The 15,012-nt window shown below is 43.4% G+C and overlaps 3 protein-coding genes across 3 annotated transcripts; 2 read left to right on the top strand and 1 right to left on the bottom strand.

Annotated features, from left to right (window-relative positions):
• Positions 1–201: 201 nt before the first annotated feature.
• On the top strand, positions 202–2,769 carry LOC132786363 (kanadaptin). The gene is given in 4 exon segments (XM_060792874.1): positions 202–1,391; positions 1,688–1,883; positions 1,928–2,240; positions 2,242–2,769. Coding segments are annotated over 4 exon segments (2,097 nt in total). The 5' UTR covers positions 202–233; the 3' UTR covers positions 2,672–2,769.
• Positions 2,770–3,092: 323 nt separating this feature from the next.
• LOC132786294 (high-affinity choline transporter 1) lies at positions 3,093–8,350 on the top strand. Its single transcript, XM_060792787.1, has 7 exons — positions 3,093–3,941; positions 4,794–5,058; positions 5,123–5,230; positions 5,289–5,873; positions 5,927–6,248; positions 6,318–6,590; positions 6,648–8,350. The coding sequence occupies exons 2-7, from the start codon at positions 4,893–4,895 to the stop codon at positions 7,030–7,032; spliced, it is 1,839 nt and encodes a 612-aa protein (XP_060648770.1). The 5' UTR covers positions 3,093–3,941; positions 4,794–4,892; the 3' UTR covers positions 7,033–8,350.
• A 2,158-nt stretch (positions 8,351–10,508) lies between these two features.
• On the bottom strand, positions 10,509–14,631 carry LOC132785487 (pro-resilin). Its single transcript, XM_060791605.1, is given in 5 exon segments — positions 10,509–10,986; positions 10,988–11,124; positions 11,127–13,145; positions 13,261–13,324; positions 14,553–14,631. Coding segments are annotated over 4 exon segments (2,340 nt in total). The 5' UTR covers positions 13,285–13,324; positions 14,553–14,631; the 3' UTR covers positions 10,509–10,826.
• Positions 14,632–15,012: the final 381 nt, after the last annotated feature.

The raw sequence follows: 15,012 nt of genomic DNA, 5'->3' as shown, positions 1-15,012 counted from the left end.
TGCAATGAAAATACTATTTCGCGCTTTTTGCGCTTAAAATGTAATAAACAATTAATATTTTGAAATCAAAATTGACTAAGTTCTTATAAATGTTACAATTTATTAATTAATTACTACAAGTTTTTAAACAATTTTAATCGTCTGCAAACGACTGCAATAAAATTTCGATTTACAATATTAAAATACTACGATTATCGATACGTGAATAGTATCACCTCTAGTATCAATGCGAAATGGATGATTTCAAAGTGCCGGTTTTGCCGTCTGCGGCCAAAAGCGAGTCTGTTGCAGATGAAAAACCCACCGAGGAAACACCAGTTCCATCGAAAACTTCACAGCCAACTAATTCCTGTCCATACAAAGTTCCAAAGTGGTCACAGCCGCCAGCTGCAAATGAAAACTACAAATTCGAGGTGCTCAAGTCAGGACAGATTATCGATGAAGTCAAAGAGTTGCAGCAACAGGCTGTCTGGACATTTGGTCGCCTGCCCGAGAACGATGTGTTCATGGCGCATCCCACCATATCCCGCTTTCATGCCGTGCTCCAGTACAAGCCAAAGGCGTCCAGTCAAGTGCCTAGTGATGAGGAAGAGGAAGAAAGCTCGGAGAACACAGCAAAGCCGGAACAGCCTGAAGGTTGGTACATCTACGATCTGGGCAGCACACATGGCACCTTCTTGAACAAACAGCGTATCCCACCGCGAGTCTTTATACGCATACGTGTTGGTCACATGCTCAAACTGGGAAATAGCACACGGGTTTACATCTTGCAAGGTCCCAGCGAAGATGAGGAACCCGAGTCGGAGCTGACGGTAACAGAGCTACGCGAACAACGCGACCAGCAAGTGGCGGCAGCTGCAGCTGAGAAGGTGCGGAAGGCACAGGAGGCTGCAGAGCGAGAACGCAATGAAGGCGTCAGTTGGGGTATGGGTGAAGATGCTGACGAGGAGACTGATCTGGCGCATAATCCCTATGCCAGCACCAATAACGAGGATCTGTTCTTTGATGATCCCAAGAAAACGTTGCGTGGCTTCTTCGAGCGCGAAGGTCTCAATCTAGAGTACAAGTGCGATGAGTTGTCGCAGGCTTCCTTTGTTTGCCGTGTCGAGCTTCCCATTGATGACTCCAATGGCCGGCCAATCATAGTTGAAGTTACACACAAAGGCCGAAAAAAGGATTGTGTGGTGCAGTGTGCCTTGGAGGCGTGTCGCACCCTCGATCGGCATGGTGTCCTCCGACAAGCGAATCAAGAGTCTCAGAAGCGGAAGGTTCAGAAAACTGGTGACTCCGATGATGAAGATGAGTTCTGGGATCGAACTGGCGATGTGGCGAGGAAGAAGCAACGAAAAGCGAATGCAGGCGCCAGTGTAACGCTGACTTACGACGATTTGGTATGTAATTATTAATATATCCATACAATAAGTGAAATTCTGAATTTGCTAGGAGGATGTAATGCTTACATATGTACATATGATCTTGCAATTAGGCTGAGTTTTTCAAATTGATATTCAAATAGACTTAAAACAGTAATTAATTTTATTAATTGTAGATTTTTGAATAATAAGCTAAGCTTTTTAGAAATCAGCTATAGCCAGTGCTGTTTATAAGTTATATTAGCTTTAAAACTACCTCAATTTCAACATATAATTAATATAATACATAATTAAATTTACACATTTCCATACAGCTAAAGCAGGAATCTGAACTTAATGAGGAGCTGCAGAAAGTCGAGCAGGAGATTACGGCTTATCAACAGAATGAAAGGCGTTTAAAGGAACTGGCTGCGAAACAACAAAGCGCTGAGGATGACTTGGACAATTTTATGGATTCACTGAGCGAAAATGTGACGGCAGTGGATAAAACTGAGATTAAAAAAGCTGCGTGTAAGTAAAACAACTGACATATGAAAATTCCTAGCTAATTACAGTATTATCTATTTTCCAGCTGGAGGAGCAGCGCATAAGAAGTGAAAAACAAAAGCTGCAACGGCTAATTAAAATTGCTAAACCAACAGCTCTGCCTTTCCTGGCAACCACAAGCAGCTCTTTAGCCGACAATAAGGAACAGGAAAGCAATGCGACCAAGAAGCAGCTGCCCATGATAGGCAAACGGAATCAATTCAGTAAATTTAAAGTGGTCAAAGCGGCGCCTAGTACTCGACCCAAAGTACACTCGAATGTGTTTGAGTCTGATGGCGAAGAAGTCGAGGAAGAAGAGGAGGCGGAGAAAGATATAAAAAACGGATGCAGTGGCAAAGCAATCGTCTAGTGAAGATGCAAAGGAAATACCCTCGCCAGTCGCAACGGAAGTAAAATCGAACAATTCAATAGCAAAGGAAGAGGAGGTGGTAAACAAATGTAATGAAATGATAACGGAAGCACTCACTGCACCAATCGAGACGCCAGCAGACATAGTAGACACAGACACAAAGTCGCAAACTGAGACAGAGGCAGTCGGTGAAAGGAGCACAGAGGAACAAAGCAGTGAAGAGGTCGCTCACAGGAAGCAGCGACGACGTGCTCGACAACGCAACAAGCAGCGTCAAGATGTGGACATGGATCTGAACGAGCTGGCCGAGCATGAGGATGATGAAAAGTACGCCAAGTGGGTGCCACCTACGAATCAAAGTGGCGATGGCATTACGCACCTGAACGATAAGTTTGGCTACTGAGCCAATCGGTTGTTAAATTTAAGCAGTTGATAAGGCAACTTTTATTTGTAAAGACTTTATTCCGCTGTTAATATTTAATTTCATCGATAAGTTGCTATCAATAGTATATTAAATATTAATTTTTAAAATAAGCTCGCTACTCATTGGCTGCAAAGAGTAAGAGAGGGGTCCACAGACAGGTAATTTAGCTTTTCAACACACCATCATTCTCTCACTCTCTTGGCAGTTACTTGCTGTTCTGATAAGCCGCTACCCCAGCTGCTTCCAACCCCTAACGTTCATTCGCATTCCACTGGAAGTAGTTCAGGGGGTAGTAGGAGTGAATGTGTTACAAATTCCTGCGCATGTATAAAAAATGAACGCGACCGAGACATCGATGGTAGCCGCTGTTAAGGCTCCAACACTTGAACTTCCAATTCAGTTACAATTTTGCTACTCTTTTCGTCGGTACGGCGAACGGTTGAACGTGGGGACGAGTCTTTTTTCTTGGTTTGCCAAACAGTCGAAATCACATTTTGTTTATGAACACAGTGCCGATCAGAAATTAGTCCGTTGCGTTATTTAATTTCCACCACAACATTGACAACATTAATGGAAAGTCAAAAAGAGTCAATGCCACCGAACGGCACTTAAAATACTTACAACAACAAACAGCGAAAGAAAAGTTCAATGTTAATGCGTTACATAAAATTGCAATAGAATTTGTAACATTCAATCATATTCAATATTTGGAGCTGACACACAAAAAAGTTGTTTTAATGCCGTCGCCACGTGTTTTGTCAATAGCCGGAGCACATGTGTGGGTTACATTTTAAAACGCGTAACAGTCCGTCTCAAAAGACGTCCCTACGTTGGGGCGACTGCTGCTGGTTCCTGGTTCCGAAACAATTGTAGACTCGTTGGATTCCTATACTCGAAACACCAAACTATTCGAAACTGCATAAACATATCTTTGTATGTTGATTAATTAATTGTTATTACTGGATTGGTGTCTGTGATCTGCTTTCTTTAGCAAATGAAAAGTAGTAACGCACACAAATCAAATTGTTTAGGAAATGTTGCATAAGCTAAGGCGCATTTGATTGGCGCGCTCATTTGCCGTCGTTAAAACAGAGAACCAAAGTTGCGTGGGACGTGAAACGTGGAACGTACGTAGAACGTGGGGCCGTGGAACGTGAAACGCGTAGTCTCGTCGCATAACTTAACGCCTGCTTTGAACTTGACACACACACACATACGCATATACATATACGATTTTACCATAGCAAAGGTGAGTTCGATTGCCCGCAAATGCATTGGGACAACATGCGCATGACAGAGATTGTGTGGCTAAAACTCTCTGTCACTCTTGCCACTTGCCACTTGCCACTTTTTCCACTCTGCCACTTGCCTCAGTGGGAGCAAGCAGCCTTTGGCAGCGTCTGCCATTTGCGCGACACTTTATTGCTCTTGTTATTGTTATTCTTGTTGTTGTCGCTGTCACATTTTGTTTAATTACAATTTGTGATATTTTCCCTTTTTTTTGTTGTTTTTTATTTTGAATGAGTTCCCTCCCACATACAAGCCTGCAAATTTGACAAAGACATGGCACAGAGAATTGGCAGCTAAGCCACAAGCATAATTAACGTTCATTATGAGTCAAGTTTAGACAAAAGCTGAGATCCTTAAGAAATAATTGCCTTAATTATGAAGAAAGACACAACAATCTAAAAAAAATCCTAGGGTAAATTATTGCCATAGAAACAAAAGGTATGCAAGAAGTGTATCTATAAGATACTAACACTGTATCTTAAATAAATGCCAAAGCTCTTTGATTTCAAATTGGCTGCACAACTAATTGACGTTGTCATTTAAGCCTTATTAAATACGCAGCAGACACTAGTTCGTGCTGCAACCACACGATAGTTAATTGCATGCTATTAACAAGGACTCCGAATGGTCAAAGGCCATTTACCAGAATGTCATTGCGCCGCAGGGTTTATCCTTGCATAAAGGTCAGCTGAACCATATCCTTGGTGGCCGATAAAGCAGCTTAATATTTAATAGCAAAATGCGTGCAACTCGAGGCGTGCAACAAACACTATTTATAATTATGCTAACTTTCACTTTTATTCCACTGCAGCTGAAAGGTCGCAAGTATTAGTTTACATAAGCACAGCGAGCACAAGAGGCACAAGTAGCACATCTTAAGGACAAGGACACACATTCAACACTCACAACGATGATCAACATTGCTGGTGTGGTGAGCATTGTGCTCTTCTATTTGCTCATTCTGGTCGTCGGCATTTGGGCTGGCCGCAAGAAGCAATCTGGCAATGATTCCGAGGAGGAAGTCATGCTGGCTGGCCGCTCCATCGGTCTCTTCGTGGGCATCTTCACCATGACAGGTGAATGTCACTTTAAGTTTCTCTTTATCCCATCGACTGATCAAATATTGTTTCTCTTCCTCAGCCACCTGGGTGGGCGGTGGCTATATCAATGGAACCGCCGAAGCCATTTATACCTCGGGTTTGGTTTGGTGCCAGGCGCCCTTTGGCTATGCGCTCAGCTTAGTGTTTGGTAAGCTACAATATTTTTCTTTCTATCGACTACATTTAACTTTTACTCATCTTCTTAGGTGGCATCTTCTTTGCCAACCCCATGCGCAAACAGGGTTACATTACCATGCTGGATCCGTTACAGGATTCCTTTGGAGAACGCATGGGCGGTTTGCTCTTCTTACCTGCACTCTGCGGTGAAGTCTTTTGGGCAGCCGGCATTCTAGCCGCCCTGGGTGCCACTTTGTCCGTCATCATTGACATGGATCATCGCACCTCGGTCATTTTGTCATCGGGCATTGCCATCTTTTATACGCTCTTTGGCGGTCTCTATTCTGTGGCCTATACGGATGTTATACAGCTCTTCTGCATCTTTATTGGCTTGTGGATGTGCATTCCTTTCGCCTGGACCAATGAGCATGTGCGCAGTCTCAGCGACATGGATGTGGATTGGATTGGTCATGTGGAGCCGAAGCAACGCTGGTTTTATATAGACTACGGTTTGCTGCTCGTATTTGGCGGCATTCCGTGGCAGGTTTATTTCCAGCGTGTACTCTCCAGCAAGACAGCTGGACGGGCACAGCTGTTGTCGTATGTGGCTGCCGCCGGTTGCATTCTGATGGCCATTCCTCCCGTTCTCATTGGCGCCATTGCCAAGGCAACACGTAAGTCATTGAAATCTATAATGTCCTTTTTAGTTAATGAACATTTTTAACAGCTTGGAATGAGACGGCCTACAAGGGTCCGTATCCATTGACTGTGGACGAGACGAGCATGATATTGCCCATGGTCTTGCAGTATCTGACACCCGATTTTGTGTCGTTCTTTGGCCTGGGTGCTGTGTCGGCTGCTGTCATGTCCTCGGCTGATTCTTCGGTGCTGTCGGCTGCCTCGATGTTTGCACGCAATGTCTACAAATTGATTTTCCGTCAGAAGGCATCCGAAATGGAAATCATTTGGGTAATGCGCGTCTCCATCATTATTGTGGGCATTCTGGCCACAATTATGGCCCTCACCATACCCTCCATCTATGGCCTATGGTGCGTATGATTGACAACTAGCTCATTTAGGTGCATTCAATTATTTGCCTTTGTCATATCCATTTGCAGGTCCATGTGCTCGGATCTCGTGTACGTCATTCTGTTCCCTCAGCTGCTGATGGTGGTGCACTTTAAAAAGCATTGCAATACCTATGGCAGCCTGGCTGCCTACATTGTGGCGCTGTTTATACGTCTCTCGGGTGGCGAGGCCATTTTGGGTTTGCCCGCTCTTATACATTATCCGGGCTATGATGAGGAGACGAACACACAACTGTTTCCCTTCCGTACCATGGCCATGCTGATAAGTCTCATTACGCTCATCTATGTCTCCTGGTGGACCAAGTAAGCAGCGATTACATTTTATTTGCCAGCTAAATTCATATTTTCTACTCTCCCTAGAATGATGTTTGAGTCGGGCCGACTGCCGCCGAGCTACGATTATTTCCGCTGCGTAGTCAATATACCTGAGGATGTGCAGCGCGTGGGCGATCCTGCCGAGTCTGGGGAGCAACTCTCTGTGATGGCAGGTCCACTGGCACGTTCCTATGGTGCCGCCACCATGGCTGGCAAGGATGAACGCAACGGACGCATTAATCCAGCTCTGGAATCTGACGATGATTTGCCCGTGGCTGAGGCGAAACGTATGAATCAGCAAACAGCACAGGCTCAGGTGCAGAAGATGCTCGACACGGCCACTGGGAAGACCACTACAGGTGGTGGCGGTGGACAAAGTGGTCAATCGATGGCCATGCCCACGCCAGAACAGGATAACACAGCCTTCTGAGCGACATTCCCCACATGCAAGTAAATTCAACAATAACAACAACAACAGTTCTAGGTTCTCGACTAAGTTTTCTGTTGCTTCACATGCAGTATTATGTTGAGCTTATTATGTATCTAATGGATGTAAAGATACACTCACACATACACATACATACAGCGTACGTTAAACACACAAGTGCTCAGGTAAAAAGTGCAGAATGTTGCGTCTAAAGTTTATGATAATTTTGCCAGAATTCTGTGTATAGTTTCTAAAGGCTTAGAGCCTCATCCACACTCAACATCCCCAAACACACAAACACACATTCTACAAAGGCTTTCACATAGAATAACTGAAGTATCTATAATAATAATCGAGACATATCCAATGTATAAATGTTATATATAGCGACACGAAACGAAACGAAACATATCAATGTCAAAACTGAACGTAACTGAAAACATATCAATTGCATTTTCCATTCAAAGCGAAAGAAAATGCGTTCAAAATACATACGTATTATTCTATATAGAATTTAGTAAGGAAAATTGCAGCAACCAAAAAGTAAAAAGCTAAAAACAGAAATCGAAATATACATACATATATAGATGTATAGCGAGCCGATTTAACATAAAATTCGATTCATTTGTTCACCGTGTAATTTGTGTAATTGACAAAATGTTGTTTGAGAATATATAATATAAATATATATACATATAGATTTGTATTGGTCCTACAGTTTTAGGTGCATATAATGTGAATCATGTGTCCTTCCACAAAAGCAAATATTTGAATGAACAATGCGATCAAAGCAGACTAAATAAAACGAAACGAACATATCATGAATGCAACTGAATAATACTATTATTAATAATAATACTAAATTATACTTTAATACCTAAAAACAAATGGTGGAGCGTTATATAGGCAAATGAATTTTAGCTGCTCTCAAAGAGCAAAAACCACACAAAATATATAAAAATAAAACTAACACAAAGAACTATACATAACATAATACAGAATAGAAATGTTAGAAAAATGTTGCGTCATAGTACCTAATGCGTATATACACAGTTATACATATACCTATTTATATATATGTACCTATATATAGAGAGAATGCTAAAACACTGAATTTAGTAAGATAATACCCAGGTGAAAAAACCAATCTATCTAGATGATTCTCTGCGGTACTCCGACATTGGCAAATCCAAACACGCGCTGCCTAAAACCTTTATCCCAATTACCAAAAGTCCGAAAATTAAAGAAAAAAGAATCCCAATATCTAAAATCGAAGCGAAAAATTGAACTTGTTTTTACAGTAATTCAATTATTAGAGAAATATTTTTAAACTTGTTCTATTGTTCTATTCATTCCATCTCTTGGCTCGTTTGTTGAACATTTGTTCCCCTCCCAGTTAATGGAACATTTAAATAGTAATATCAATTATTATCTATGTGAAACTACTTGTAATGTAATATGTACTTAAATGTTGACTGCTTTTTGATGGAGCCTCGAGGCTAATAAGAGTTTTTTAAACTTTACATAAGCGAACTAAATAGTTAATACTAAATTTGAGCTAATTCAATGTTCATACAAAAACACACTCGAGTTACAAGCAGTTGAGGCCGAAATATTAGTAGCACCTTGTCAGGTTTTTGTTACAGTTTAATTAGTTTAATGGTAAATTATATAATTATTTTTTAGACAAGATTTACATTTGTTTAATTTGAAATAGTTTGAAAACAATGATATGTTTGGTTACTTAATACAATTTGACCTTCACTGTTATGACCATTTTATGCAAGTGTTAGCTTTATTTTGGCTTCAACTGTACAATACAGAGTTAACTATGTTCTTTGCTGTTGTTACCTATTGTTGATATTTATTTTACAAAAACTCTGAATGTACTATTTATCGCAAAAAAAATTCAAGCTCGTTTCAGCAATTGTTAAATGAAATTTCAAGATACAGAAACAAAATAAGAATATTACAAAATTTATCAAATTGAATCGTGTGTTGAATTTGTGCAGCAAAACACAAACTCTGTATATACTATGAGAAACTTGATTGTTTTTTAAGTTATTAAGCAAGTTACTAACAACAAAACCACCAACTATTTTATGTATTAAAACTGAAATGAGATGAGATCAGATGAGATTAGCTGGCAAAAGCAATGATGAATGAACTACTAGAAAATGTACTACATATGGTTAGGAAATGAAATGCGTACTATGATGACGATGTGTTGAAAACTATTAGTATGTTGGGTTTTTATTAGGGTTATTCTTTCACCTATTGTTGTTTAAACATGCCATAATAATCAATTGATGTATACATACATACCTATTTAGTGGCATATTGCAAGTATGTTAAATATAATGAGACAAGATTACGATATACAACAATACAAAATATATGATCAAATTATACCATACAACCGAAACAAATACATATCAATGTTAAAAGCAAATGCAAACAAAAAAAAAAAAAAGAAAATCGAGAGAACAAAAAGTATTTAATAAATAACAAATATATATATTAAAATGGTTTCTTTGTTGATGCAAATGGCGTGTAATTATTTATTCCCTCTTAATCTTAACTATTTCACAAACCTGCTCTAACTGCATCTCTTTAAATGCCCATATGTGTGTAGTCGACAAAGGCTTGTGTAACACCCGCAACGTCGACAAACATTATTGCAAAAAATATAAAATAAAAAAGGCCGAGAGACACAAGAAAAACCACCTAATGACAATTTAAAACAATGGAACCGTATTATCGTAAGCGGAAATTTCTCATCATAAAAATGCAGTTCAAATGCAAACAAGGGCAAGGGAGATGACGAGGGGAACCGGGGGATAAGAGGCACGGGATGCAGATCGCAGACATCAGCAAGAAGATTGCAGAGAGAAGAAGAGATCATCAGGTAAGAGGTATAGTTATGTGAAATACTTAGAAGTAAATTAGTTTAATTTGCCGAAAATAAAACAAAAAACAACTAAAGTTGAGTTCATTATGTTGCCGCTGATATTATGGTGATTGTTGTTGCTGTCATTGTTGATGCTGCTACTGCTGCTGTTGTTGCATTTGTGTAATTAACTTATTGTAATCTTAATTAGACACAAGTCGTAAAATGCCGCAGTTGTTGAAGCAGGGAGAGGGAATGCCATCACAAGATCATCGCAGACGTCGCACAAGAATTGCCCTCTAATTGATGTTGCGGCTGTCGCTTGTTGTGGATGTTGCTGTCGTGCCATGTTGCTGGCGTGCATGTTGCTACTGCTACTGCTATGGCAGTTGTATATCCGGTATTTTGCTAGTCAATTTGCATAACTGTTTGCATATTGAGCCTTCAACTGTCAGCGGAAGAATTTCACGAATGTCAGCTGTAAAACTGAGATCTCAGATCTTGGATCTATTTAGAGTGAGATTGTCTGTTGCTGTTTGTAGTAATGAATCGCTTGTTATTTTTTATGTAATCATTTTAACATCTTCTTTATTAAAACGTATTATGTCTAGTGCAAAATTACAGCTAACATTCAATGGGTTGTATCGGGTAATTTTGTCTTTTTTTGTGGATTTTTAATTTTTTTGTGATTTTTTCGAGCTGCGAATAATTTACAGTAGGGGATTTCCTTTTGTCTAAATTGATGATGATTGTGAATGAAAATGAAGCTTACCGGTTACCGGTTAAGAAATACAACAATTGGTGCAGGTGGCAGATGAGGACAAGAGTATTCTAAGGCACTTGAACGCTTGCAGTTCCTGATGATACTGATGCAGTTTGGAGCTGGAGTTATTTCTCCCGCTTTCACTTACTTCTTGCGGTAAGTGTAGCCGCCGTTGGCGCTGTAACTCTGCTGGATGGTCTCGGGTACTTGGCTGGGTCCATTGTAGTTATAGCCAGAGTCCTGGGAGGGTGCGCCATAGGACGACGACGGACCGCTGGGAATGCTATCACCATTGGGGGGCGCCATATGAAGATGATGGGAATGAGGATGATGAGCCTGAGCCGAATGAGGAGCTGCTGGAGCCATGGCCGCTTGCTGGACCCGATGGAGCACCGTAGGAGCTGGAGGGAGCTGCAGGATAAGGTCCGCTGCTGCTGCCCCCCCTGCGCTGGGAGCTGAGTAAGAGCTGGATGGACCCGAAGAAAAGGAGCTGCTGCCACCTGCGCTAGGTGCGCCATAGGAGCTCGATGGTGCCGAGGGGTATGGTCCACCGCTGTTAGCTGCAGGGCTGGGTGCAGAGTAAGAGCTGGAAGGTCCTGCGCTGGGAGCACCATAAGAGCTAGATGGAGCAGATGGGTAAGGTCCTCCACTGTTGGCACTGGAGCTTGGGGCAGAGTAGGAGCTGGATGGAGCCGATGGAGCACCGTATGAGCTGGAGGGAGCAGCAGGAGCTCCGTATGAGCTGGAGGGAGCAGCAGGGTAAGGTCCTCCACTGTTGGCTGAGGGGCTAGGTGCGGAATACGAGCTGGAAGGTCCTGAGCTGGGAGCACCATAAGAGCTAGATGGTGGGGCTGGGGCAGCTGGGTAGGGTCCTCCGCTGTTGGCTGAGGGGCTAGGTGCTGAGTATGAGCTGGATGGAGCAGCAGGAGCGCCATACGAACTGGAGGGAGCTGCGGGATAAGGTCCTCCGCTGTTAGCGCTTGAGCTGGGAGCAGAGTAGGAGCTTGAAGGTCCTGCGCTTGGAGCACCATAAGAGCTGGATGGTGGAGCTGGGGCAGCTGGATAAGGTCCGCCACGGTTGGCACTCGGGCTAGGTGCGGAGTATGAGCTGGAGGGCGCCGAGGGGTAAGGACCTCCGGTGTTGGCACTGGGGCTGGGGGCAGAGTAGGAGCTGGAAGGCGCTGAGCTAGGAGCACCATATGAGCTGGAAGGAGCAGCTGGATAAGGTCCACCACTGTTGGCTGAGGGGCTTGGTGCCGAGTAGGAGCTGGATGGAGCGGCAGGGGCACCATACGAGCTGGAGGGTGCTGCGGGATAGGGTCCACCGCTGTTTGCGCTTGAGCTGGGAGCAGAGTAGGAGCTTGAAGGGCCGGAGCTAGGTGCGCCATAGGAGCTGGATGGTGCAGCAGGGTACGGTCCTCCACTGCTGGCAGCGGGGCTGGGTGCAGAGTAGGAGCTGGAAGGTCTTGAGCTGGGAGCACCATACGAGCTGGATGGTGGAGCAGGGGCAGCTGGATAAGGTCCACCGCTGTTAGCTGAGGGGCTGGGTGCCGAGTAGGAGCTAGATGGAGCCGAGGGAGCTCCGTATGAGCTTGAGGGAGCAGCGGGATACGAACCGCCACTATTTGCGCTTGGGCTGGGAGCAGAGTACGATGAGGAAGGACCATGAGAAGAGAAGCTGCTGCTGCTAGAGCTCGAACTGGAGCTAGCGCTGGGAGCACCATAGCGGGATGAAGGTGCCGAGATGGGCTGGAATGAGCTGGAGCCAGAAGAGCTGGATGGAGCACCGTACGAAGACGAGGGTGGAGCTGGAGCAGCTGGACCCGAGGTGTAGCCGCTGCTGCCGAGAGTTTGTGTCTTCGAGGGAGCACCATAGTTGGTCGACGGAGCAGAAGCCAAGGGCACAAAGCTGCTCACACTAGGAGCGCCATAGGATGAGGATGGACGAGATGGAGCGCCATAGCTGCTTGATGGAGGCGATGACTTAGGTGGTCCGTACTTGGGCGATGGTGGTGCCGGAGGAGCTGGTGCGCCGTAGCTTGGGGAAGGTGCCGACTTAGGAGGACCGTAGTTCGAGGCGGGACGACGCGAATGATGTTGCTTCCTGGCTGGCGGAGGTCCGTATGACTGGCTGGGACGGCTGGGCGGTGCGCCGTAGCTGGAGGATGGTGGAGGAGCTGGACGCGCTGGTGGGCCATAGGAGCTGGATGGACGTTGAGCCGGGGCGGGGTACGGGCCACCCGAAGAGGCGCCTGGAGCCGAGTAGCTGCTAGATGGGCTGGGACGCGAGTTGAAAGCTGGAGCTGGACCCGAGGCCGGTGGCAGATAGGAGCTCGCCGGTGGAGCACCATACTTAGACGATGGTCTGGATGGAGACGAAGGCGGCAAATAGGCATTGTTCAGAGGCGCCTCACGTTTGCCGCCTGCCACGGCGACGACGAGGACGGCAACGAAGCCAAAAAGCTACGAAAGAAGGCAAAACAAAAAGCGAACGAGGAAATTAGTTTTGTGGGTCGATACGGATAATCGATCGGATAGATCGGCTGCTGTTACTGCTGCGGCTGCTGTTGATGCTTACCACTGCAAGCGACGAGCTCATCATTGGCTGGCGTGCGATGCGATTCAATAGCAAATTGGCCAAACTGTAGCGAAAATAAGAGAAAAGTGCGCAGGAAAAATTAGATATAAATAAAGTAGTCGATAAAAGCGGTGTGAAAAGAAAGTAAATCGTTGTTGATCAAAGCCAAAAGAAATAAATTGCGCTAATGTTGCATAATGTTGTTGTAGTTTTTGGTTTTTTTTTTTGCTGTTATTTATGATGACCGATAAATGAGTGCCTAGCCATGGGGTCAACCTTCAATGCACGCTCATCAATCTTGACTGACAGACAGTAGTTGGACGTGTGACTTATATGATGATGGCAATGCCAAGAACTGGCCAACTGCTGGACCATAACGCTTGACCCTCAAAATCATCAAAATCTAGCAGCTGTCTTGCTCGCTTGATTTTACATAATTGTTTTTGAAACCGAACTGGGCCAAAAGCGAGAAGAAAATTAAATAGAAAATCGCTTACCAAAAAGGCTGTGACGAGCACATAAAAAACAATAAAAATGAAAAGCCTCAGGCCACAAAATATAAAGTGAAACTTTTCTTTATGCCCAGCAATTGAATAAAGACGGCTAAGGGTCTAATCCCACACACAATCCAAACTATCTCTCGCTGTGGTGTTGTGATGTTGTGAATAGGCTGATTGGGATTTTCTCTAGTGTCGACGTCTATTCCCTAGGAGGCCTCCTACACCCTAATGCAATGCATTGCCACACACTCGAGAGTTGACAATGCATGCAATACAAATGTTTTTCTTTACAGTTGTTAACAATTATGGCTTTTCTTGTTTAGCCAGAGTTGCACACATTTTTCACTTTCGATGGTTACCAATTGTTGCTGTTGTTGTCGTTGTTGATGTCGCGTATGTGTTGACTTTATTGCAAAAATAAAACAAAAAACTGAAAACTGAAAACCTAATTATTAAGCTCATTTTGAAGTGCTGACTGCGTTGACCCGAGTCAACTTGCCTCAGACTTTTTATATTTTCTTTATGTAAAGATGCGTCAAATCTGAATTGTAATGCTGAGTCTTTAGTCTTGTTTTTCTTAAGCGCGTAAAACTTATCGAAGAAAAAGTTGTTTGGCAAAAAAGTTGATAACAAAATCGACCCACTTCTAAGTGCTTAAGAACTTTTGCAACTTTCTGTTTGCTTTCAGTTTAAACACTTAATATGAACTCTGCACTTGTTTAACACAGTTGGTAGTCGCTGACATCCTTATTCGTATTTGTAGTGATGATATAGAATATAGTCCACACTAACCGTTTAAAGGCAACAGCAGTTTGTAGCGATGATGTGCAATGGAGTTGCTGAATGAAGATGGTATGCTGCTCAGCCGAAAGTCGAATGCAAACTACTCTGTTGTGTGGTACGCAGCATGCATTTTTATACGAAAGCCGCGTAGCTTCCCAGCCAAGCTGAACGAATATCATAACTGGGCAAAAGTAAAGTCAAGCCAAAAAGCCAAAAGCAAAAGTAAAGCAAAGCCAAAAGCCAAAAGCAAGAGCCAAAGACGCAAACGCAAAACAGAAAACACAAAAGCCAAAGCCGAAAACTAAAGCTTCCAGCCAAAGGCAACAACAACGTGTTTTCAATTTGGCTTTTTTATGTAACTCCAAATGCACTCTTCAAAAGCGAATCACTCGGCTAACATCTACATTCAACATTCGTACAACAACAAGCGAAAAACTCTGGCGCTTAACCGACAATCGCTGCGCTGCCA

Source organism: Drosophila nasuta, chromosome 2R, assembly GCF_023558535.2.
Source record: "Drosophila nasuta strain 15112-1781.00 chromosome 2R, ASM2355853v1, whole genome shotgun sequence".
Lineage (NCBI taxonomy): Eukaryota > Metazoa > Arthropoda > Insecta > Diptera > Drosophilidae > Drosophila > Drosophila nasuta.
This window is presented reverse-complemented; position numbering and strand designations above follow the sequence as displayed.